We start from the raw sequence: 24,203 nt of genomic DNA on the forward strand, positions 1-24,203 counted from the left end.
AGGCTCCGGCTCTTAATGTCCTTGCAACGGGCACCCCTGCAGTGACTTTAGGATCCAGAGTTGCCTTGGTCTTGTTTTACGCCTAGCCATTTTTAAGACTTCGTTCTGCTAAACAAGCAGGTAGGTGAGCAGAGATGCTGCTGCTTTAAAGCCAGCGTGAGGAACAGCCTGCCTACTGTTCATGGCTTGAGTTACAGATTTACCACAGGACACCAGTACAAATGATAAGGCAGCGGCGCCCTGGCTTAACCTTTGTCAAAGAATTCTTAATCTTCTCCAAGATTAGACTTTTGTTCTTCTTAACTGCCAGCCCAACCCGCCACCTAGACTGCAGGGGGCCAGGCCCACAAACACAAATTAATTACATCAGCTGTAATTCACACCTCTGGATCCTTTTGAAGTGACTGGTTAAGTGCTTTTGCATAAGACAGTTGGGGGAAAAAAACCCCAACTCCTAGCATATCACAGTGAAATACTGATTTCTGTAGGGGAAGGAGCACTATACAGACTAAACCCTAACATCCCAACTGGTGAATTCAAGCAGACGCAGTTTGTTTCAGTGCTGGTCTGTGTCTATTAACTGGCAGAGTCCAACCTGACACCTCTAAGACTTGCAACAGCAGCAATAAAATGGCCATAAGGTGAGCTCAGCTCATCATTTCATCAGACTGCATCCCAGAATTCAGTCCCTTTCTCCAAGGGCTCAGAGACATAAGAGCTTCCCAGGCGCTGCAGATGACATCCCTGCTCACCATCCAACCATGCCAAAAGGAAACTGAGGCGCCAGTAAAGAAAAAGCTGCCTTGAAAGCTGGAAAATCCCTGTCCTAAGGCAAATCATAACATTTCCCCTACACACAGCTGAGTGAGTAGGGGCCTCCAAACACCACTGCTGTGCAACCAATAAATGAGAAGTGTTTTCGCTATGGCAACCTTTGCAATATGACCTTGAGACCAGCAATGCACTGCTGCCAGCGAGTCCCTGGAGAGCGAGCTGGGCATCGCCACCTTGGCTAGCAGCGCCAGACCTGTGGGTAGGCCAGGGCCAGGTAACTGCATGGTTGTTCCTGCTGCTCAGCGCCCTGCAGGGAAACCATGAAAGATTTAGTCAATCCCATGTTGGTGCTGCACAGCTTTCAAGGGAGAAGGCAAAACTCATTTTCACTGCAAAGAAATTGCAGAGTGGCTCAGTTTGCTCCAAGAAAGGCAATTCCCCATCACACAGGGTGATGGCTGCAGCAAGGAGACCCAGCCATGCCTGAGCAGTCAGCACTGACAAAGCCATGCAGATCCCAACCCTAACCCACACTGTGACAGCATCCGAACGGGAATCTCCATGCTTCAGTCCTCTCCCTGCTTCCTTCCTGCTCCTTCAACCTGGGGACTACAGACAGAAAAAAACACCAGCAGCTTAATGATAGATGGGCAAAATCTTTACAAGTATCAGATGAACACTACCCGGAGGCTGATGGGGAAGATAGCGGCCATAAGCTCATCCTGCTGGAATGGCACTTCAGAAATGCCAGTGGCTTTCTGCTTCCCAGTGACTGGGGTGGCAGTGGCAGGATGGCATGGGGGAGATAAGTTTTAGCCATTTTTGCAAGTTTAGTATTCCTACAGCGACCACATGCTGCACAAGAACAACTTGCAAGCCAATTAGAAAATTAAAAAAAACCTCCAACATTAAGGACTAATTGCTTAAGATAAAACCACCACTTATCTCCCAAATGATTTTCCCTGACCCTTTGGTGCATGGCAGTTCTCTGAATAAAAACGCGGAGGTTTTATTTACCCAGGGTGGGATTTTCATGAGGGCCTGTAGGTGTGTCAAGGAGAGGTCAGTAAGAAGAGAGGATATATTTTTTTTTTTAATTTAATTCTTTTGGGCTTTTTAAGGCCAACTGCTACAGTTTGGAAAAGCTAGCAAGCAAGCTTTCAGGCCCTCAGATTACTCTCCTGCTCTGCAAGAGAAGCACAAAACTGAAAGTCAAACACAGGCTGAGAACAAATGTTCCAAGTTAAATACATTAATCTATTAGATAATTGGAGTGAAAATGCTGCTCAGTGCCCCCAAAGTGGCCAGTAGAGGTTAGCAGGGGTAGACGTGGCAAAGCTGCAGAAAGGACAGTCGTCCTCCATGAACCGCTGAGGTTATGTGGTGGCGAAGCATTAAGATGTGTCAGAAAAAAAATATCCTTTCTTGAATTTGGGATTTTTAGGATAAAGCAGAGAAATGCAGCTCTCGGGCCCATCTTTAGAGACACCTCCTTGGCTTCCACCATGAAGCAGAACCACTCCTCAGCACTTACACCCCGGAAATGCAGTTTGCATCCTGGAGCAACATCCAGGTGGGTCTTGGTGGTCTATCTCCTCCAGACCTTCCAAAACCAAGCTGCTTTTGATGGAGGGGTTTGTTTGGGATGGAGAAGTCCTCCATGTGTGCAGGGATCCTGCAGCACCAAGCTGAGGCAAGGACGGTGACCACCTCTCCCCACAGACCCTGCCCGTGGACCACTGCAGCCAGAACACCACCACGATGCCGACACATCGCAAGGCCAAACTCTTTCTTTGCACAGCCTGGAAAGAATCCCAGCAATTTCAACGACGGCAGTCTCCCTGCCCGTCATCTCCTGCAGATTTTCAGCACAACTCCTCAACACTGCCAAATGCCAGCTCGATACCCCACACGAGCGAGTTATTTCAAACATTTTCAGCCCGTGTTGTTGTGTGCCGAGGTAGAGCTGGGTGTGAAGAAAGCATTCGTTGAGTTAACTCTGTTTTACTCGGCAAGTGGAACAAATTTCATCACCCCCTACAAGTCCATTCTGTTTTCTATTTATACCACAGCCATTTGGTGCAGGACTCAGGAGCAGCAGGAACAGGTGATGTAATGCACTGTACAAACAGCATTCTGTTCATACAGTGGGAAAATAAAGCGCATTCTCTTGGTTTCTTTGATCATGCTTAAAACAATCAGATTAGAAGTCACAGATAACCCAATACATACTGGAGATGAAAGGACTCTGGAGAAATAAATCACCCAAAGTTAGATATTAAGCAAGATTTCTCTCTCAACAATCAACTTATCTGCGGAGAGAGGAGGAATGACCATGTGGTTTCAAAATCCTGCCAGGCATTTTATTTATTTTTATAATACCATAAAGCTACTCCACCCACTTTTTCAGAATGAACGTTGCATTACACAACACATCAAAGGGACTTTATGGCCTAAATTAAGCAATAAAATAGTTGAGATTGTGCGTTATGCTGAAAATTGGCCTGCTCCTGGTGCTATGGGAGGTGAACACCGGCATGTTCAGAACACCTGAAGAAAGCTCGGGGCAGCATGGCCTGAGGTATCAAAGTGTGTGGCACTTGCATTTAATAGACCAAAGTGACGTTTGAGGCCTTCGGTGCTCGTTGTAACCCTCTCTTGCCCAGGGGACAGTACCAACCCAAGGCATGGCATGGGATACCGGTGCTGGCATGAAGAACAGGCACATTAATAGGATAATGGTCCTTCATGCCCGTGACCTTTAAGGTTGGTTTACAGGCAAAGCTCTGCTGGAAGCTGTGGGCTTCACGGATGTGGTTTCCCACCTTTGACAGCAAGCCATGCCTTTGGAAAAGGAGACAGGAAAATCGAGGAGAAAGATGCTGGTAGGTCTGCAGCACAGCTGCACATCCTGCCATCTGAGCAGCTCCTGCCTCTCCCACCTTGATCAAAATTACACAAAAAATGGAATAATTACAGCTCCTCTTGAAATGTTTTCTGGCTTGTCTGCATTTTTAATTGAAAAATAGCCAGATAATGGGATACCTTAAGAGCTGGGTGTCGGTGCTAAGTGTATATTCTCCAGCTCTGCCTCGTGTCCTCACACAGAAAGGTGAGAAATGAGAGGCTATCAAGAGAGGAGAAAGTTGACAGATCCATCCTGCCAGAGCAGAGCAGGGACTAGGCAGAGTTTCCACTACAGCAGCTTGGGAGGCACACAAAAAGTCAACTTGCAATGACACATGAGCTAGCGTGTCACACACCCCCACCCCTGACATGTGTGTGTCCTCCTCTTCCCACTCCAAAACAGGGTTTAAAACCCAACCAAACAAAAAATTAATTAATTTGGGCCCTATCATGATTTTCTGCAGCCTGACTCATTGCGTTTGATCTCCCAAAGCTGGCGAGAGGTGTTTGAGCCTGCCCTTGGAGCCCCCGGCGCTCCAGCCAAGCACCAACAATGACTAGACAGACTTCAGCGCCACTCCTTCCATCTATCAATAGAGTCACTGTTGGGTGAGCTGACTCACTGCTTTCCCTGAGAACTGTTCAGCACCGGTTCTCCATCAAAAGAGCAAAAATAAAACTAAATAATTTGATGTTTGTGGAGAGTTAGTTTAGCAAAACCAGTGTTTTTACAGTGTTTTTATTTTAAGGTTTTGTTTTTAGGAGGTTTCTCCAAAGGAAGCTGCTGCTTTCGGGTGGCAGCATTGGCCAGGAGCTCCTGGAGGACACTCTCAAGCAGCTCTTGCTTCTAAGACATGCTCTAAAGGCACAATGAGGAGGGTATTTAAACCTACAGACTGCATGTAAGGAAAAAACATGTAACAAAAGTCCTGGAAATCCCCAGGTATGGGAGCAGAGCCATTCATAAACCAGCCTGCCTCAGCACTGCATTTCCCAGGGCTGCAGTGCACAGTGACAGGGCTTTTCGTTTTCCCTTTACGCCTCTTCACCCCCTTACACCGAAGGTAAAACCCCAGACTGTGTGCATCAATCTATGCTACACCTTCCTCCGCCGCTCCCCACAGCTGCACTTGAGCTCAGCACAGCCAAGCCCGCTGGAGATGAAGCAGGGGTGAACACGATGTAGGGGTGAACGTATCCAGCTTGACACTCCTATTGCTCCTGTAAAAAAACGACAACCACCCACAACTACAACGAAGAATTTCCCAGTAATGTTCAATTAAGTAATAACGTTTAATGTGCCACCAAGGACAGATGCAGCTCGGAAAGACCACGACAATGAAAGCTTTACCATGAGTGAGCATGACACGGACCAGGAGAGACACAAGTTTACAGGTAGACCTTGGGCATGCAACATATCCCCCAACCAAGTCATCCCAGCATCCCAGACATGCCCTGGTCCTACAGGAATGCCAGCATGGTTGGGTCAAGGGCAACAGAGCAGCAGCAGCAAATGGGACACAAGGACCACCAGACTGGGATATGACATGCTTTTAGTCTGCAGCAGATCCAGGTTCAGTACGGCCCAACTCTCCCTCTGCTCTACATCCAGGTACTATCACACACCAATGAGAACTGGGATTCTCTGTATCTATCTGCTTCCTTCAGGCTGCTAAGGTTTAATTAACTGACTTCTCTATGGTGCTCATGAACGTCAGCCTCCACATCTTCTGATTAACTGCATTTAAGCAATTAATTCCAATTCAGCATATTCCTCCTGAAACTTCATGCAATACGTCAGAATAAAGAGATGCCACTACCTTGCTAAGAAGATGGTAGCTGTCTGAAGAGTGTTTTAGGAAAGCAGAAGCCAGAGTTCTGCACAACAGTACACAAGCACAATATTTAAGGTTTCTGAGTCCTTTGGAGACTTTACAGGACTTTACAGAAGACCAGTCCCAGTACAAACAATTCACCTGATGCAATTACAAGTCATGGTGGAGTCCCCAAACCTACCTCAATCAGACAGTCTTGATTTCCTGTTTGCGGCATTGACAGATGAAAAGCTCTACATTACAGGTAATTATACTTCACAGAGGACAACAATTAAGAAATAGCCAATTACATTTTACAAGCTCAGGATAATCAAAAGCTTCCTCAAATATCTAGAGTTGCAACAAGCACTTAGAAATGGCAACTCCCAACAAATTGCAGGTAATTTAGGGCAATTTACACAGATGACATATTTCCCTATCTGTGCTTAAAACCTTCAAACTGGGTTCTGAAAAATACTGCAGGAGTTCCTGTAATGTATCACTGCTGATTTCTAAAAATAGTGCATTGCCCATTCCCACCTTCGCTGGCTTCAGAGGTGAGATGCAAGGCCTCTGGTCACCACGCTGCTAAGAGAAATTCACCACCAGGTGAACAGATTTGAGATCAGATACTTAGAAAATGGGAGGATCATAACATGCATACCAAATCTAAAACCAACAAAAAAAATCCATTCCTTCTATTGCTGTTATTTGAAAAATATGCTCAATTTTAATACTGCATAATTTGGGTTAAGCTCAATAGTTTTTAAAGGAAGTCACCCACTTTATTTGCAGCCCAGTGCCACAGCTCCTATGCAGTCAATGCATGAGAACCAGGATCAAACAGCAAATTAAAAATCATTAAATGACTGAGAGGAAAGGAAACATACCTTTGTCATTTTTTGAAGCTTAACCTTTTAGACAGGAGACTTAAAAGCACTCCTAGAGGAGCAGAGGAGGAGAGATGGTCAAGGACATGACCTATTGTAGATGGCTGTTGTAGTATAGAAATTTCATTCCTCACTTTTCATGCATATTTTTGGGGCGTGGGGGTAGGGGGGAAATGCTTTTCCTTGCTCATGGGGCTTGGGTTGCTGTAACTGCACTTCTACCTCAGAGCAGGGCTCTCATATTGCAATTCACAATTCTTTGCAGTGATGGCTCCTGGTCTCCTGGACACCCGTCCAGCTGTTAGTGCCATTACTTCAACTATATGAGCACAAGAATTTCTGCAGGGCTCTTTGTTGCACGAAAGCTGATGGAAGTCCTTCAGACATGCATGTGACAGAGTAGGATCTTAATTCCTGGCACTTAATTAAGGACTAAAATCACAGAGGCACTGGTTCGGAGGGACCTCTGGAAGAGCAGAGTAGTCCAGCCTCCAGCTTGGAGCAGGACTACTGTCAACACCAGGTAAGGTGGCCGCGGCTGACATACTGAGAGCAGGAGTATTTTAAGGAATTGGTGAGAGAGGTAAAAACATGATTAGCTATGGTGAGGTACTGAAACAACTTTTTCTGATCTTGCATGACAGGGACCATGTGAAGAGCAAGGAGGAAGGATTAATGCAAGGAAAGCCAACAATGTGCTTCAAAGAGCCTGGGACAAGCTTTAACACACTTCTCTCCCAGAAGTGGTGCCGTTTTGTCTATATGGGAAGCCAGAGGCAGGAAGAATAGCAAAATGCCAATAAGGCACTCCTCCAGGACTTGGAGGGCACTCTGACCTCCAACAGCTTCTGACAGCTCGCACCGTCAGCAAGTCCCCAGCCAACACAGGGCCACACCATCTACCCTCTCCTCTAGTCCACCTCCTCAAACCCAGACTGCTGCAGGTCACAGACTGCCGGTGATACTTCCCTGCTGCCCTCCTCTCCTTCCCTGCTATGGCACTGCCACTCTGATGCTCCCCATCTCCATGCTCACCCCAGCACGTGAGAAGGATCACTCATCCCTGAGGTCCCCACCACTGAAATCATACTCTCTGTTTCCAAATTCACAGTCAAAATGTGGTAACACAGAGGGAACGGATGCACTGAGCACTAAGATAGTAAAGGCAAAATCCAGCAGCCTAGCACAAATACGTGTCAGCTAGGGAGGGGGACTTGGTGCAGAAGGGTCCCCTGTATGAAAGGGAGAGCTGATGAAAACCTTTCTAAGGCCCAAAGGGGTTGACTGTTTAATACAGTTTAGATCTACAACACTAAAAGGTGACCCTACACAGGGGGGAAAAAATTATTCTCAACTCTCTCTCCACCACAACTGCATTGGTGACAATATGGTTAGAAAGAGACCTCTCAACTGTACTCCAGGACTTTTTACTTGTCCTCTGTGCCAAAGGCAGAGTAACCCAATGTTTTAAATCCTGTTCACACTCAGCTATCACTCAGGGCTGAATATAATTCTGTTTGACAAACCTGCCTGTTTTACTAAGTTGCTAACTACACGAGTTAGATAATTTCAGGTGCCTGCTCTTACAATCCCAATTTTGCCTACTTGACGATATGTCAAGGTGTGTACATTCAATTTAAAAAGAAAAACTACTTTTAAAATTCAAATTTTAAAGGAAGCGCATTTTTCTTCCCGGCTAATTGCCTTCTATGGCTTGGCAACACCTCTGTGGACAATAGCTGCTCCTGCCACTACTGTCCCATCTGGAACAAGAGGTTTGGCTCCACTCTCACGCTCTTTCTTCAGCTCAGGCTTCCAGGATGATTTCCAAGGCTGGGAAGTGAGAGGATTATGCTATTCCATACCACCCGAGGCAACACACTACACCCAAGTCCACAGCCCAAGATGGGCCACCTGGGAGGGTTTCTCACATTGCTGGTGCCAAGCCACAGGTGGCAATTAATGAAGAAAAAGGGTTGCTTGTAGCTTGACTGCTGGCAATGTGGTTGATGGTTCCAGACAGAAGAACCTACGTACATGAGGTGAGAGCGCAATCCATGCAGAACTGACTCAGGGCGTCACCATCAGGGACCAAAACCCAGATGACCTTGCCGAGTCCAAGCAACTGCCATCTCTCAAGTGTATCCTACCATAGGGGAGGCGAATCCAGTGTGCTGTACGACGCACGTACCCTCCTGAGCATGTGGAAGAGCTGTGGGTTGGGAGGACTGCAAGGCCAGCATCTTCACTATAAAATTAGTGGGATATCAGCTCACTTGCTACAGCTCCAACAAGCCTCCTCTCCCAGGCTGAGAGTGCCTGAATCAATGATACTTGCAAGGGATAGTTGGCTTTCAAGGAGGGGAGCGCAGCTCCAGCACTGCATCAAAAAAGGAAAACAGATCAACATGGGACCAGCTGACTTTTCTGCCAAGGCTGCTGCAGGATAAGAAAAGCCTCCTTGAGCTCTTGACTAAAGCTGGAGCTGCAGGCAGCAGGGCTCAGCAGGAGAGGGGCCAGAACAAGCACTGGATTTTTTTGCTTTCCTCAAATCTGCTCATCTCTTCCAGCCAAGCAGCACGACGGAGCAGTGGAGCTCAGCTGGAGAACTGTCCCAGGGACTGAGGGCACCCTGCTAATGTCTGGATCAGAGATGCTAACCGAGATGTTGGTCTCAGAGATCCTTCCCCTCCTCTCCCTGCTCTGCTGCAGTGGAGCAAAGTGAAAGGCAGCACAGGCTGCTGCAGGTGTCCGTGCCCTGCCGTGCCTCTCACTGGAAGAAAAACGCACCCTGAACCTGATGAAACTGGAAGGCGTTGGTTGCTCGGTGGTGACACCCACTGCAGTGCCGGCTGCCCTCCCGGCCACGTGGGCACGAGCCCTGCCCTGCACGGATGCTTATCTGGGCCGGTGAGTTGGGAAGAGTGCTATGTTAGCATAAAAACAACAACAACCCCGAATAATTTTCAGCCACTTCAGCTTACCGCATTTCCAACTTCTTGGCAATGACGGAAGGAGAAGCATGTGAAAAATGCACCTCTCTCAGCGCAGGCTACCTTCTCCTGAATACCGCAGGGCTGAAAATAAAAATACTGAGTTTTGCCCAGTTGGGCAGAAAGCACGAGCACCTGGAATGACACACCATGAGGAAAAGCACTGTGCCTTCCAACACCCCTGAAGTCAGCCTGCTGCATCTGAGAGGGATCATCCAAAGGAACTTCCCTCCCTTATTCCCCAGACCACTACAATCCATACAACAGATAATGCTGTAGGGATGTAATCAGGGGAGAGCAGATATAGCCCACAGCTTGGCTGCGTGGCTGTGGGCATACAACGCTGCTCTCCAACCACCTCTCCACCGGTCCCCATCAGCATGTTTGTGTCATCCAGCTGCTACAGCCTTTGCCACCTAAAACCTACAGAGAACAAATCTGCGTGAAACTGCTATTAAAACGACCTGAGCCTCGGCACTCTGCCTATCCTAGTGCCAGCCACCGCTACGACTGATTGCACCTCACCAGTGAAAACTCTGGAGATGGAAAGGCCAGCAGAGACAAAGGTGTGCTGGGATTACCTTTGAAGGGATTTAGATCTGGAGCACTCAACACCGACAAACTGCTGAGACAGGCATTTACTCAGGTGTATAAACACCATGGACGGCAAACGCCAGCCTTGCAAGAATTCTCCTCCAAAGCTTAAGAATAAATTCAACATGTTTTTAAATAATTATGGATGAATCATTTGAAAAAAACTTTCTACGTTTTATCTTCAGTTGCTGACACCAATTGTGCAGCTGGTTTGTTTTTAGTATAATTCCATATTCCCACCTACTTGCACTCTTAGTGGGTAGCAGAGTACCTCAAGGTAGCAGAAAACCTAAAGCATAGGCTGACATTTCCTTTTGGCCTTTGAAAGTGATAGAACAGTTAACACAAAACTTAATTCATTTGAGGTGGGAGGGGGAAAGAGAGGCCGCAAGTTAATTTCCCTTAGAAGCCCGATGGTCCCCACCCAGAAACCTGCACACAAAAGAATACTGCCTTTTAAACTGGTAGGTTAGGTCTGAGACCAGAGGAAAGGTTTGTCAACCATGACAAGCTACAGCTTGTTTAACAGTCGACTGGAGGGTTGAAAAGTCTAATAAAACCAAAGGGCCTTCCATAACAAAGTTGCTGCCACTTAAGGAGAACTTTCACACCCATTCTAGTAGGGTTTTTTCAAACATGCAAAGGTATTTGGAGCCTCTAAAGCGAGCAAAGACACATCAAAACCCAGCAGCTAGAAACCGAAGCTGGAAAAAACTGAAGCAAGCCATAAGGAACACACTGGGAACAGTGAGTAACTAACTGCGGGAAGAGATAACAAAAATGCTGCATGACCTCCCATCACTTGGATGCCTTTCTAAAATAGACACTTCAGCCTGACCACAAGTTATTGTGCAAGAATCACTGGGTAAAGCTGCGTGACCTGTTATCTCCAGGACTAAAGGAAAGTTTTTCCCATGCCCATCTGGAAAGCTTCCTGTCTTCAACAGGAGGAAGGTTTACGGATCATTTTTAGCAGGCTCCACCTGCTGCATCTGGGGAAGACCCAAAACCAGCACTCGGGGACAGTGGGATGCTCTGCCTTCTCAAATGCCTCCAGTTGGGCTAATTTCCCCAGCCGGCAGCATGGAAATCACCCCCAGGTCACAAGCTTCATTGCATGTATCTGGAGGGGAAAACCACAGCGCTGTTTTACAACGTGACAAATCCTACGCTGCAGTGACACATCCGCACATACTTTGCTGCCCTTTTCCATCTTCTTTCAAGCTCATCTATTTTTGCCAGCATTGGCCCATCTTGAAGAAAAGAGGGTCAAGCGACCCTTTCCAAAGCAGCTTCTCCCAAGAGAGGAAAACAAAGTTTCTCTGAGCATGCCGATGTTCCAAGACAATTAAATACTTCCACAACAAAGGTGGTGGCTTCTGCCATTTTTTTCCTGCCAGAGCCATGCACCAAGCAACAAAGGACTTGGGGTGATGGTCTTCGTCCAGCGCTAGCAGGTCAGCAGAAGACACATGCTGCACACACCTGAGGCTGCCAGCGTACCCAACAGCTTTCTTCTGCAGCTTTGCTCAAGAAGGAACATTTTTCATTTCCTAAGAAATAAACGTTATGACAGTCACATGGACTGAATTAAAAGTACAAAGACAAGGCTTCTTAGCCAAAGACCTCAACTTTTTATTAAAAAAAATAAAAAATACATGCCCTGTGGAAATCCAATCTAGGGAGGGCCATAAGGAGAGCAAGAAGGTTCCAAGGTCACGTTTTAAAATCTTTTGAAGGAGGAATGAAGCCAAAGTCCGAAGGAGGCATTCTGTGCTACAATCTGTACAGCTTCCCTTTCTTCAGCACACTGCAAACATTACAGTGCAAGAACTTGCTGTCTTTGCTCGGGCACTCTTATTTATATACAATAAAGCCCTTGTGCAGGAGATCAAGGCTGTATTTCATTGATTTGACACGATGGTTAACCCGTGAACTTTGCCCCTGCTAATAGAATAATTTCTATTTGTTGATTCCTCTTTTGGGATCCTCAAGGGTAACAGTCGCTTCATCCCAGCTCTCATTTACATGTCTGGTGCCAAATGGTTTTACAGCTCTTGCTTCTGTGGGGCAGAGCCAGGACAAAGTTAATTAAGCCCAGTAGGTTACAGTGGGATACAGAGTCCCCACACCTCTCTCCCTGAATCCTACCTGCAATTCCCAGGAGCTCTCCTGTGACTCAGCTCCGATTTGTACTTAGCTTGTCAAAGCTTGGAGAGGTCCTCAGCTACCAAACGATCAATCCCACATGAATACATGTGCTGGCTGGTGGTCCCAAAGTAACCGCCTGGACCAGGCTGGCAGCAGTGGTAGAACAAGAAAGCCCCTCTTCCAGAAAAATCTCGCCCAGTCCAAAACACTGATTGCCAGCCAAGAAAAAGTCCAAAATTTCTGATTGAAAAGGATGAATCTGTTGAACACAACAGGCATGGTATTCCAGCAGAACTAACCCACCCTAAACATGGACTGCTACAAAAATGGCAATCCCACTTCCCCACTCCTACTGCTCTCCTCCTTCCAGCACCAGCATTTCTCTGAACACACACACTGGAGATAAATGACAATAAACCAAACCTCCAGAAAAAAGGAAGATGAAAATGGGGAGAGGGAGAGGACTGAGACTCTCTGTCTACAACACAGCAGGGAATATATGGAGGTTGGAGGGATGAAGGAAGAATAAACCCCAGTAGCTTCTGGTCATTAGCTCTGGAGGTAGGTCCAGGGACTAACATGAGGTCCTGGTGCTAACCAGTAGGTCTCACTGGTTTCAAGCATTTTCAAGCAGGTTTTTTCCTCCATAGTTTTCCCTCCCTCTGCTATTTTTCATCAGGACAGATGAACATTATTCATCTATTAGCTATGTAGATAAGCTAAACACCTTTAAAAAGCTGGTACTTTAGGGACAGGTTGTATCTGGGGGGGTCACAGGACCAAAAAATTCCAGGTCTTACCACAAAACTGTACTCTGGAGTCTTCAAAGGTAAAATCCAATTTCCAGTTGGGTTTTATAGAACTTGGATAATGTGACTTAAAACTGCAACAGTTCTACTTAAATTCATCACTGCCTTACAACAGTGAAGTTTCGAGACCAAGGCTGCAAGTAACGATGGTTTTGCTTTTGCATGCAAGCATGACCTACAATTTTAACTTCTGAGTGTGACTTTAGGCAAAGCTCTGGCACATGGCAGAGGGGAGCGAGAAGATGCGTGTCTCCAGAAGAGTCAGACCTTTCCTCAAGTGCCCAGAGCCCAGTATTCAGGGCTACACCAGTGAAAGGGCAGCTTTGCCCCCGATGAGCAGAGGTGGGCACTGCAGACCCCAAAGCAGCTGACATCTTAGCCTTGTGCATACTGCAGTGGCAGGGAAAAAATGAGCCCTTTAACAAACAAATCACCCCAAAAGCAGCTGACCACTGCGGGATGGTGTGCTTCCAAGAGCCGCACCTTCTTTGCAGAGTCTGAAGCTGCACTTCCAACTGAAGCAGGCAGTAATTAGCTAATTACTGGCACTAGGATGCATGGTGTTCAACCCATTTTTTATCTGGTATGCTCAAAAGCATAGCTCTCTTCCAGTGTCATTCCACTTCCAAATCACCTCCACTAACCGAGCAGCAGAGCTATGACTTCCCATTGCCATGGAAGAGGTTGATAACAAAGCCCTAAGGACAACCAGCCTGACCCATGCCGGGCTGGCACACCGGCTGCTCCATGCTGCCTGGCGAGGCTGGGCAGAGCAAGCCCCTGCTCTCAACCAAGTGTCAGAGCTTTTCAGAAAGATGCTCAGAATTATATTCGCCAGCAATTTGACTTTTTAATCATTTCAATTACTGTGACTAAAACCCTTCAATTGGAACAAAACCAGGGAAAAATAACCCTTCTCCTTCTGAAACAGCCTGCCTAGCTTAACAGACCATACCAAATTGTGAAGGTTTTTGCTTTTGTGGTCTTCACATATTTCATTTAATGCAGATAATTAACCTCAGTTTCTAATTTCAAATCCTGCACATAAGGAAGCAAAGTGATTGAATACATTCACTGACAGACGGAAAATTAAAATATTACTACAGCTTCTGCATGCAGCTCAAAAGACAGGGCCTTGCAAAAGATCCTCCTTCTTTTATTTGACTGATTAACAGTAATTTGCTTAATGGATTTAAGGATGAGCCTAATAATCCAATGATATTTCCAAGAACTTATTTAGGATATCAGCACCTCCTTTCTGAGGTTTTGGTGTTTTATTTTTAAACACAGCGATTTTCCACACTACACATAAAGCCACTTCTGAAACCAGATTTCTCCACTGATCCTAATAAAATCAGGTCCACGATCTATTTTAAATGGATGGTGATTGCATGACTGGCCTTGCACCATGCAGCCACAGTGCTGCAACTTGTTGGAGCACCTTCTGAAGCCCCAAACCGAGTGATGACCCATGATGGCAGCGTGCTCTAGCACGAGAGGACTACTCACACACCTTGGGAATGTGGGGAAGTCAACAGCTCTACCCTAACACCAGGCCAGCATGTGCTCCCCCAGCACCCCCCACACCCTTCTCAGTCCCTTTTCTACCAGGAAAGCCTGGCATAACAGGATTTCACAGTCTGTCTCAATAGTTAATAAATCCAGCATCTAACAGACTATTAAAGGAAAACATCCAAGAGGCAGTCATTTTTAAAACGTCCAATAGTAACTTAATTATTCAAGGGATTAGCCCATTATAGCGACAACAAAGAAACTCTTGAAACATAAAGCCAAGTTGAACGGCAGATCAAAACCAAGGTGTACGCAGCCTGTGGCCCGCCTCCTGGGTATGCTTCAGCGTCCTGGGATCAGTTCAGCTCCTGTTCAGCCTTTTAGCACCCAATTCTTTCTGAAACCAGGCAGAACCCAAACCAGCCCGACTTCCAACCTGGTTCTCAAAATACGGCATTTCATGATTTATGTCATCATTATCAGTGCACATCAAAACAGGACCATTGCCAACACGGGACCAGCCGGGCCATGGCACTAACCCAGCCGTGAAGCCCTCCAGGGACTGGGATCCCCTCTGCTCTGGTGATCTGTTCCTGGGCTGCATCGTGTCCCCCTGCCATGTCCAACCTCAACCTCCTCGGCACCAAACAGATGGTAATATAACTCCCCTTTTGTGCTTTTACCAGAAGTGATTCTGTAACCCAAATAAAACTCAATCACAACAAACTAAGGTAGCTGTTTGCTGGAGGAGGGAAGAAAACGCTATTAATCTATCAAAAGAGAGTGCTAAAAGCTTAACTACCTGTCTTTAAAAAGAAGCCAAAGCACTGATCCATAACCAAACAACAAATACACCACTTCTTCATCTTGATTTGTGTAGAGGCAAAGCTATGGGCACAAAAGGTATTCTTCTTCAAATAAAATCCATTCTAGAACTTGGCAACCACAAGTGTAAATAGTTTACACTGTTAATGTAAGCATTTCCATGCAGAAGTTTCATCAGCTTAACAATGTATTTAAAAAAGCTGGCGTAACTTCTGTGCAGAAACACCATCAGTCTTTGTCTTGTGTATCTTAGAGCGCTCCAGTCACTAAATTACCACTTCACGCTATTAGCATCAGACCCCACCTCCCCGTTAGGCCAACTTCTCTCAAGAACAATGCAGAACCAAAACTATTCTTCTGTAACTTATTTTCTTTAAAATTGGAAAGAGCCACTGCTCTACACAGACTCCAAACAGAGCTGCATTGATTACAAGTGATGTTATGGGCCCAGCAATTTTAATTCAAGCTAAGCATCTAAAACTTTTCTTTCTGCCTTTACATATGGGTATAACATTCAGTAGCTGCTTTCTTCGAGCAAACAAGCTCTCATGAAGCTGCCATAGCCCAAATCCAAGATGCACATGCTGTCCCCTCCAGTTAAAAGAAGCATTAGTAAGGCAGTACCGTATGCCTTATACTTTATGAACACAGACTGCTCCCGCATCAGCATTTGTGATTTTGCATCCCCAGTTTTCCACTCGTTTGGTACAATTAACACCGATTCCTTCACCACACAGTCTTGAGTCAGAAGTGTGCAATTTAATTACAAATGAAGCAGCAAACCTCAAAATCAGGTCTGCCAGCTAAATTTCACCTTCCTCCTGATGCAGGCCCAGCTTCTGACCGCTGGACCATTTACCTAAGCAATGGTGAGATCCTGCATCTTCCCCGAACCAGCCTACAGCGTTCCTCTCCACGCCACAGTTCATCACTGCATCATCTCAGACCAGACATTGTCACATCCCTCTAAAGCTCCTTCAGCTTTGCTCCCCTTGCTTTCTCTGCATACCCTGTTATCAAGAAGTGCTGGTTGTATGTTTTGGGGAGAGCTGCCCTTGCGTGCGTCCACAGAGACTGCCAGTATGTGGGCACAACCATAAAGACTCTCCTGGTGATTTCTGCTGGCCCCAGTGCAGACCCACATCACCCATCCTTTTCATTTGAACCACCAACACTTGTGAAACACCACGAGCTTAGTCAGCTCAGCACTGTGGAAATTAAAGCTTGGATCATGTAGCCAGCTTCCTTTAAAAAAACCAAACCCATGTGTATATCAAAGCCTCCACCCGTGAGAAATTCCTCTACCCGTGCCTGCAGCTCCACTGCAACACTAATCAATCTCCAACAACTTGAGACTTCACCCACCACCATGTGTCTTCTCATCACCATCCTCCAGGTTTCCTTTTCAACACATTGTGCACCTCATGACACTGGTCAAAACCTAAAACAACTGGCAGAATTAACCCAAAGCTCCCAGCTTGCTTGGCTTTCAGAAGAGACAAAGGCAGAGCTGCTCACAGGTAACACCATATATTCTTCTCACTTCCCACCATGGGAAGAAAGCAAAGGCAACGGCTGCAAGTACTGCTCTCCAGTGCCTTGCGAGTGGGAGGGGAGCCCCTTCCGACGCACAGCTAGAGACAGCAGAAGAAACCCACCCTGACAAAAGATTTCATCACCAATCATCAAATTCCCAACTTTCTAAGATGTGTGCATTTTCCCGGAGTGCTCAAAAACCAAGCTGCAGGACGGTTCTCAGGCACAGGTTTAATTTCTGCTTTTCGGATCTGAGGAACGCCATCCCAGTGTGTCAGAAGAAGGTTAATGAACGATTTAGCCGCCCTCACAACCATGTTAGTGTCACTTTCGGAAGCTGCGAGTTAATGCCCGAGATCTTCAGGGGTTACCCTCTTTGAAGTTCACTGATCCATAACCAATGTCCAATTAATTTGCAGGAGCCTAACTATAATGACTATTGGCCTTTTCCTACGCATACAAAAACACAGTGGGCAACAGCAATGGTGTTTTGGCTTCAGGATATTCTCAAATACGTATGCACATTTGCACACCTTCAAAATATCCAATGCTAATAATGGGTTGTCTTCTGCTGTTTCAGGAATTTTTTACGTTTGCTCTCCCAAAAGCAGAGCTACCGCAAGATTTATGAACTTTCTGCTGAAAAAAATTTGGAGCTGATTCAAGATGCTCATTTGCTAACAGAGAAATACTTCTATTGCATTTGCTCAGATTCCTCTTTATTTAGGGTTTCCATGGAAGCCAAGGAATAGAAGTTCAATCTTGGGAAGATTAAACAGGCCCTCAGATATAATGCAAAACAGCTTATTTCAACATTCCCTCAAGAACAGAAATGAGAAATTCTTCCACACATATGCAAAAAAAAAAAAAAAAAGGTTTGTGGAAATTTTCAAAATAAATTGGGACCCAGCCTTTCAAATGCTGCATGCAGCTATCGCTTCTTGCGGCAAGCAGCTCCACCAGCTTCCTGCACAGCTACTCAGGTAAAAAAGGACACAGACAAAAAAGTCTGCAGGATAAAGATGCTACAGCTAAAAAACTGGCTTATTCAAGACAGCTATTGCTATATGACATCCGGGAAGTAAGTTAATTCAACCACAAGGTCTTGCACAAAGAGGAACAATCACCTCATAAATTAGTATCTCAGCAGATTTTTTTAGAATAAAAAATGCAGAGATTACGCAGTTCAGCAGCATCTTCCACGGCAATGCTCTGGGCGCTACTAGAGCTGACATACCAACATTAAAAAAATAAAATAAATCACTTATCTTCAGTTACTCCAGGCTGAGAAATGACTCCTGCTCTGGTGAGAACAGTAAACGTTTCCGTGCCTCCCTACCCCACAGGTCAACAGAGCGTCAGCAGCCACAATGACAGGCTGTTGGACACTACAAATTAATAGCAATGCATTTTTTCTGACCTCCATCCCCCAGGTAAAGGTTTATTTCATGTTGTTCCAATCTGGTATGAAAATGCCCAAGACAGAGGAAACTATACTCCAAAGTGCTTCTATTTCACAGCACATTTCTTAAGCCATTTTAAAATCTGGCACAGATCTATTCAGATTCTGGGTAAATGCATTTTTTTCTGAAGCTGGAGGTGAGAAGCGCAGTGTTGCACAAAGGTTTTTGCTACCTGCTCTAGCATGGAAACAAACACAGCTGAACGTCAAATAAGCTATTCTCAATCTTAAAGCCATTATCCCTTAAATAAAAAGATACTTAAATCATAGACTTTTCTAATCCTTTGCTTATGGTGAGTACCCAACAGCTCAGTGAAAATGCACTTCAAGAAACATTCAAGGTTTTTATTAACTCCATGGGAAAGTCCCAAGACACTGGGATATTTTTTTTCTGACTGCTGATTAAAACAGTGGGAGTCTGCGTGAATTCCCCTTCCCCCGCCCCCCCTCCCCGCAAGAGTTTCACATGCAACATCCCCTCCTCAAAATCTGTAAGAAAACAAGAATCAAACCGAAAACATTTCGCCAGCTGAAAGGCGCCGAGACCTTGCGCGGGGCGGGATGCGTTTCCAGCTGCCAGCCTAAAGGGTCGGCCGAGGGAGATTAAACACAGAAATGCTTTTCATAAGGCAGGCGGCTTTGAAGAGGACAGTTCAGCTACTTCATTTCGTAATCTTCACAAAGCGTCAGATTTTAGCCTAAGCAGGTCTTAAAACAAGGAGATTTTATTTAAAAAAAAAAAAAAAAAAAGGAAAAAAAAAAAAGGTAGGAATGTGTTCTGGCCGGGTTCTGTTGATTCAGCAAGGGTTAGACACACACACGCTTATTGATCCCAGAGAGCTCCCTGCTAAGTTAATTGTCTGGAATTTTAACTGAGCTCTCAGCAAGTTTCAAAATCCATGTTGGCTGGAAGTGGGTGGGGGACCCAGAAAAAAAACAGGCTCCAAAACTGTGCAACTCCTTCGGTTAAAAAAACCAGCAATTACTTTGATGAGGGGAAAAGCTGCAGCTGGGAACAGTTTTAACTGGATTCGGTGATTCTGGCTCTGAAACTGCTAGAATTCAGTGCTGGGAAGCTTGCGTGCAAAGCAATACCATTATTGGGGAGCACTGTGAGCCCCATTTCACTCACACAAACTTTACCAAGGTGACAGTATCTCCTGCAAGCTTTCTGCACCTTCTAGTTGTGGCTCATCACAACAGTTTCCCAGTGCATTTATACAGAGAAGTTTTACCACCAGCTGTACTTGCCCGTGCTACAGTAACTGAAGGCTGCCCTTCTGCTGATGTGGGCTACTGCCAACCCAAACTGCAGCTTGCTCAACTGCTCGCCACGGCTCTGCACTGCCCACCAAGCCCTGCCTGCCTCCAGACCACGTCCAGCAGCAGTTTCCCCAGGTGAGGAGCGTGCTGCAGGGATGATTCATGCCAATCAGACAGGAATGGCCAAAGACACCCTTAAAATAAGCTGCAACTACTTTCAAATAAAGTTCTGCATTCCACCAAAGCACCCGCGCAATGCCATCCTGTACCAATGTGGATGCTCCTTGCCCCCAAGGTCCTCCAAGGCCTCCCATCGCTCCCGTGCCCATCCCATCCCTGATCCCTTCCCCGGAGGCACCCCGCGGAAGGGATGCTGCCCTGGTGCTCACCTACCTGAACTCCCTGCCCTCGCTGTAGCGGCGAGCTGAGGCAGCGCGCTGGGTGGCCGTCTCCAGAAGCAGCTTCTGCGTGAGCCTGCTGGAAGGTGCCGAGTCCCTGCTGGCCTCAGGCTCGGCCTCTTGGTCACACTTCCACTCCTCGTCCTCATTCAGAGTTGGCAGATACCCAGGTAGCCCTTTACCTGTCCCAGACCCTGAGCTTGGATCACTATAAATTTTTGGACTTTCCCCACCTGTCCTCGTGTATTCCAAATAAATATCTGACTTAAGGAACAAAGGGTAGGTATTGTCTTCTATCATGCACTGAATCTCCGTTTGGGCCTGGTCAAACATATCAGGGTCAATCTGCAGTTTCATGACGCAGTCTTTGATGAAGCTTTTTGTGGCCGGTTTGATCTGCCGGGACACAATGCCGTTGTTGTCGAGGATGTATTTTTTGTAAATGGCTTTTGCCAGCTTGAGTCTTTTTTCCTCGTTAGACGCACATGGCTCCAGCTTTCTGAAGCCGCTGCAGGCAAACCAGAAGTCCAGCAGATCCGCGCAGTCCTCCTGTTTCAGGAAAGTCCTGAAGAGGTTGATACCATCTTGATCATCCAGCAAAGAGTGCAGCGACTCAGCCCACTTCAGGTAGGGTGGAGTTGGCGAAGCACTCCCCTCAGGCTCATACCCCAAATCCAAATCAGAGCGCCTTGGTGTTGCCGTGGACATCTCATTTCTAACCACATCGCTTTTACCGGAGTAGAAACCGTGGCTAACTGGCCTTGGATCTGTGGACACAAGCTCCCCCTCCTCACCAGGAACTGGTGGCCTCGGAGCATCTTCAGTGAAGCTTCCTCCAAGGTCCAAGGGGAAGCCTTTCCCCTGGATATTCATCTTTCTGGTCCTTGCTTGTGCAGGAACAGTGGGGGATGAGTTCAAATCTCAAATCACCAATATTTGTAGCTCCAAGGTGAACAAGTTCGCTGGGCTGAAACAGACAAGAAAAAAATAAGCAAGTATCACTGTAAATAAACACTCTAAGATTACACTAACTTTGCTCTGTGTCATTACTGTATTAACACCTCTTTTTCAGCAGAATCAATGGCAAAGTGGTTGGTGGCTTCACAGCATGCAAAACCAGGCTCAAATCCTTTAAAAATGACAGTTACAGAGTATCCCAAAACTTTACATCCAGCATTCGGCATCATGGATACGGCTGGTGCTACCCTATAACAGCCGCCAATTTCCCAATGCCAGTGGTTTTACAGGACCCTGGGATCTGGCAGTCCCCACATCCAACAGATCTACGCTCAGGTACCACACGGTGCCACAGGACACATGCCACCTCTGCACTGCCACTAACTCCTCTGCACAGCCTACCTGGACAGCACACATACCAGATCATACTAAGGCAGCATGTTTTTATCGGGCTATGGGTCTAGGAAATTCTCATCCCCAAATAGGAATTTAAGGCTTGTGAAAAATATTTTCAAAGAATATCCAGTTAGTCCTGAAAGCGAGACTGCACCTTAATCAAACACAGGTGGCTTTCGTACACTGAAGTGACATACCAGCGCCACATTCCTCGCAAATCTCTGCGTTTTAGAAATAGGCTGCGTCGCCTCATCTAGCTCTAGGGGAATACAGATGCATCGTTGACCCCAATATTTTGGGCATCTAGACTGCATTCTTGCTTCAGATGGGCATGTTAGCACAGGAGCTCAGTTCTGGCACTGGTTTTTGTAGACAGGCCATTGAGAAAAGGTTCATTTATGCTAACAACATTGCATGCTACAGGCCTGGGAAAATTTCAGGTCATCAAAAGAAGATGAGAAAAACACCTCGAGAAGGAAATCTGATCAAGTACAAGAGCAACGAGGCAATATGGAGGCTGGGAGGTGTGGGGAAGGCAGAAAAGGGCAATCCTTGTGTTGCCTACTTCTGCTGCTCAACAAGATAACTGCATCACGTAAAGACAGTAGCAGAAGTCTCGCTTTCTAGAAGAGCATCAGTCTCAAAGCCCCGAGTACTGCAGAGCACCAGCCGCCTGACAAATTACTCCTTGCACTGGATTAACTCAACTGCATGTGAAAACACACCAGGAAAGACATGTTTTAGCTCAGCCTGCCTTCTCAAAGCTCACCCCACCCCACCGAACACGTCTTTGAGGTGCTTTGCCATTTCTCTGAGCACGGCCAGGCCCCATGTGCTCAAACCGTGCTGTGCTGCAGGGCCAGCGCCGCCCTCACACCTGCCTGAGCCCGCCACAGCAGAACCGGGACATTTTCGCACCATGCTGCATTTTGAGGTCGTTGGTGCCCCAGCTATCGATGCGAGCGCTGGCTGGGCACCCACCCCCCTGGGAAAGGTGCCCGGATACCCCTGCCTGGGTGCTGGTGACCACCCGGGCAGCCCCCTCGGGCCCCCGGGGCAGCCATGCCGGTCATTGTTGCGGCGAGGCGGCGCTCGCTGCTCGCCCCGGCCGGGGGCAGCCCCGCGGGGTGCCCGCCGAGAGCGGGCGAGCGCCGGCCGCAGGCGGCGAGGAGCAGCGAGGCGCCCGGCCGCCTCTCCCCGCCGCGGGAGACCCCGGGCTCCCGCCGCCCCAAGTTGCCGCGGGGAGGCGGCGGGCCGGGGCCGGCTCCGCGGGCAGCCCCGGCGCTGACAGGACGCCGCGCGGGGCCCCCCGCCGCCCCCGGGCAACTTCGGGGGAAGCGACCCGGGCGGGCCCCTCGCCGCCGCCCCCGCCGCCTCCCCCGGCCCCGCTCGCCCCTCCGCGCCGCGGCCCGGTCCGCGGCCGCCCGCCGCCCGCCCCCCCGCGCCCAGGGCGGCCTAGCGCCGGCTCGGCGGCGCCCGGCGCGGCCCCGCGCCTCCCGCCCGGCGGCGGCCTCCGGCGCGGCCTCGGCGCAGGGCCTGGGCTCGGGGCCGCCTCCCCGCTCACTCACTCACCCGCACGGAGCAGCAGCGGCGGCGGCGCGGGGCCCGGCCCATGCGGCTCAGCACCGGCGGCCCGGGGCGGCGGGCGGCGGCGGGGCGGCGGCGGCACAAAGCGGGCGGCCCGGGACGCCCATGGCCGCGGCCGCTGGCTTGTGGCGGCGACAGGGAGAGAGCAGCAGCCAGCCCCGCACCGCTCCGCTCCGCCTGCGCCGCTGCCTCCCAGCGCCGGGGAGAGCGGCTCAGCCGCGCCCCCCGCGCCCCCGGCCGGTACTGCGGGCCCGGCAGCGGCCGCGGGGGCGGAGCGGGCCCGGCGCGGCCCGGCTCGGGGGAGGCGGCGCAGGGGCACACGGCGGGGCCCGGGCGGGCCGGGGCAGCGTGGAGGCCTCGGCCGAGAGGGGCCCGGCGCCCCGGGCCAGCCGCGGGCACACGGCCGAGGGGCCGGGCCCGGCGCTGCGGGGCCGTCTGCCGGGCTTGCCACCGCGCTCAACGGCCGAGCGAGCGGCTCGGGGCTCCGTCTGGCGCCGGCCGAGGGGAGCCCGCTGGGCACCGGAGGGAGGGCCCGGGCGGGGGTCCCGCACCCCCAGGGCCGCGCTGGGAAATGGCACGGAGCTGCCGTGCCCGGCATGGAGCGGCGCGCCCGCTGCCCGGGGGGGACCGCGCCCCGGCCGGCCCTGCCGGCGGCTCCTGCCCCGCAGGCGGCCGCAGCTGGCTCGGCAGCCGCAGCGTGTGTCCCGCCGCTGAGCCGGGCAGCTCGGCGGCCCGGAGGGACCGGGGCATCCGCCGGGAGGCGGCATGGCCTGGCCGGAGGGGGGCGGCCACGTGGGGTCCTGCGGCGGGGGCCGCGGTACCGGGGGAGGCGGCAGCGCTGCCCGCCGGACCCGGGCCGCCGCGATCGGTGCAGGGCAGCAGCGTGAAGGCGAAGCTGCCTCCTCCCTGGAAAGCGATGCACGATGCTCGGGACCCCCGGGGCTGAGCCAGGCGGACCCCGCGGTGCCACCCCAAAAACTGAACATGCAAACAAGCTGCAAGACAGTCCCCTCAAAATCAGAAACGACTGTGATCCCTGACAAGGGTGGTTTCTGTGTTTCGATGCAATTACTCTACCGCACGTGCCTGTTTCCATGCGTTTAAAGAACACTCTTGGAAACGTCCAACACGCTCTTTTCCCAGCTTTCTGAGATGCACAGTGCTCCATCCCGGGCAGCTGCGCTCCCCTTCCAGCCCTGGTGCAGAGCCCGGCAGGATGGTGCTGCTCCTCACACTTTCATGTGAACGATCCTTGGAGCTGGTTTACATGTAGCAGTGCAATACTGATCTTGGGCATAATAATAGAAAAGCTGATGTGGGATTCAGCTGGTAAAG

The 24,203-nt window shown here is 49.0% G+C and overlaps 1 protein-coding gene across 2 annotated transcripts in view; it reads right to left on the bottom strand.

Annotated features, from left to right (window-relative positions):
* Positions 1 to 23,063, bottom strand: part of AXIN1 (axin 1) — a 76,650-nt gene extending 53,587 nt beyond the window's left edge. The window contains exons 1-2 of one of the 2 annotated variants that reach the window (XM_055708890.1): positions 22,854 to 23,063; positions 19,924 to 20,895 (exon numbers count right to left, since the gene is read on the bottom strand). In XM_055708890.1, the coding sequence (XP_055564865.1) occupies positions 19,924 to 20,801 (878 nt within the window). In that variant the 5' untranslated portion in view covers positions 20,802 to 20,895; positions 22,854 to 23,063. The remainder of the gene's footprint in view (positions 1 to 19,923; positions 20,896 to 22,853) is intronic. The other variant, XM_055708889.1, reaches the window with a different exon arrangement.
* Positions 23,064 to 24,203: the final 1,140 nt, after the last annotated feature.

The sequence above is a fragment of the Falco cherrug genome, chromosome 4, assembly GCF_023634085.1.
Source record: "Falco cherrug isolate bFalChe1 chromosome 4, bFalChe1.pri, whole genome shotgun sequence".
Classification (NCBI taxonomy): Eukaryota; Metazoa; Chordata; class Aves; order Falconiformes; family Falconidae; genus Falco; species Falco cherrug.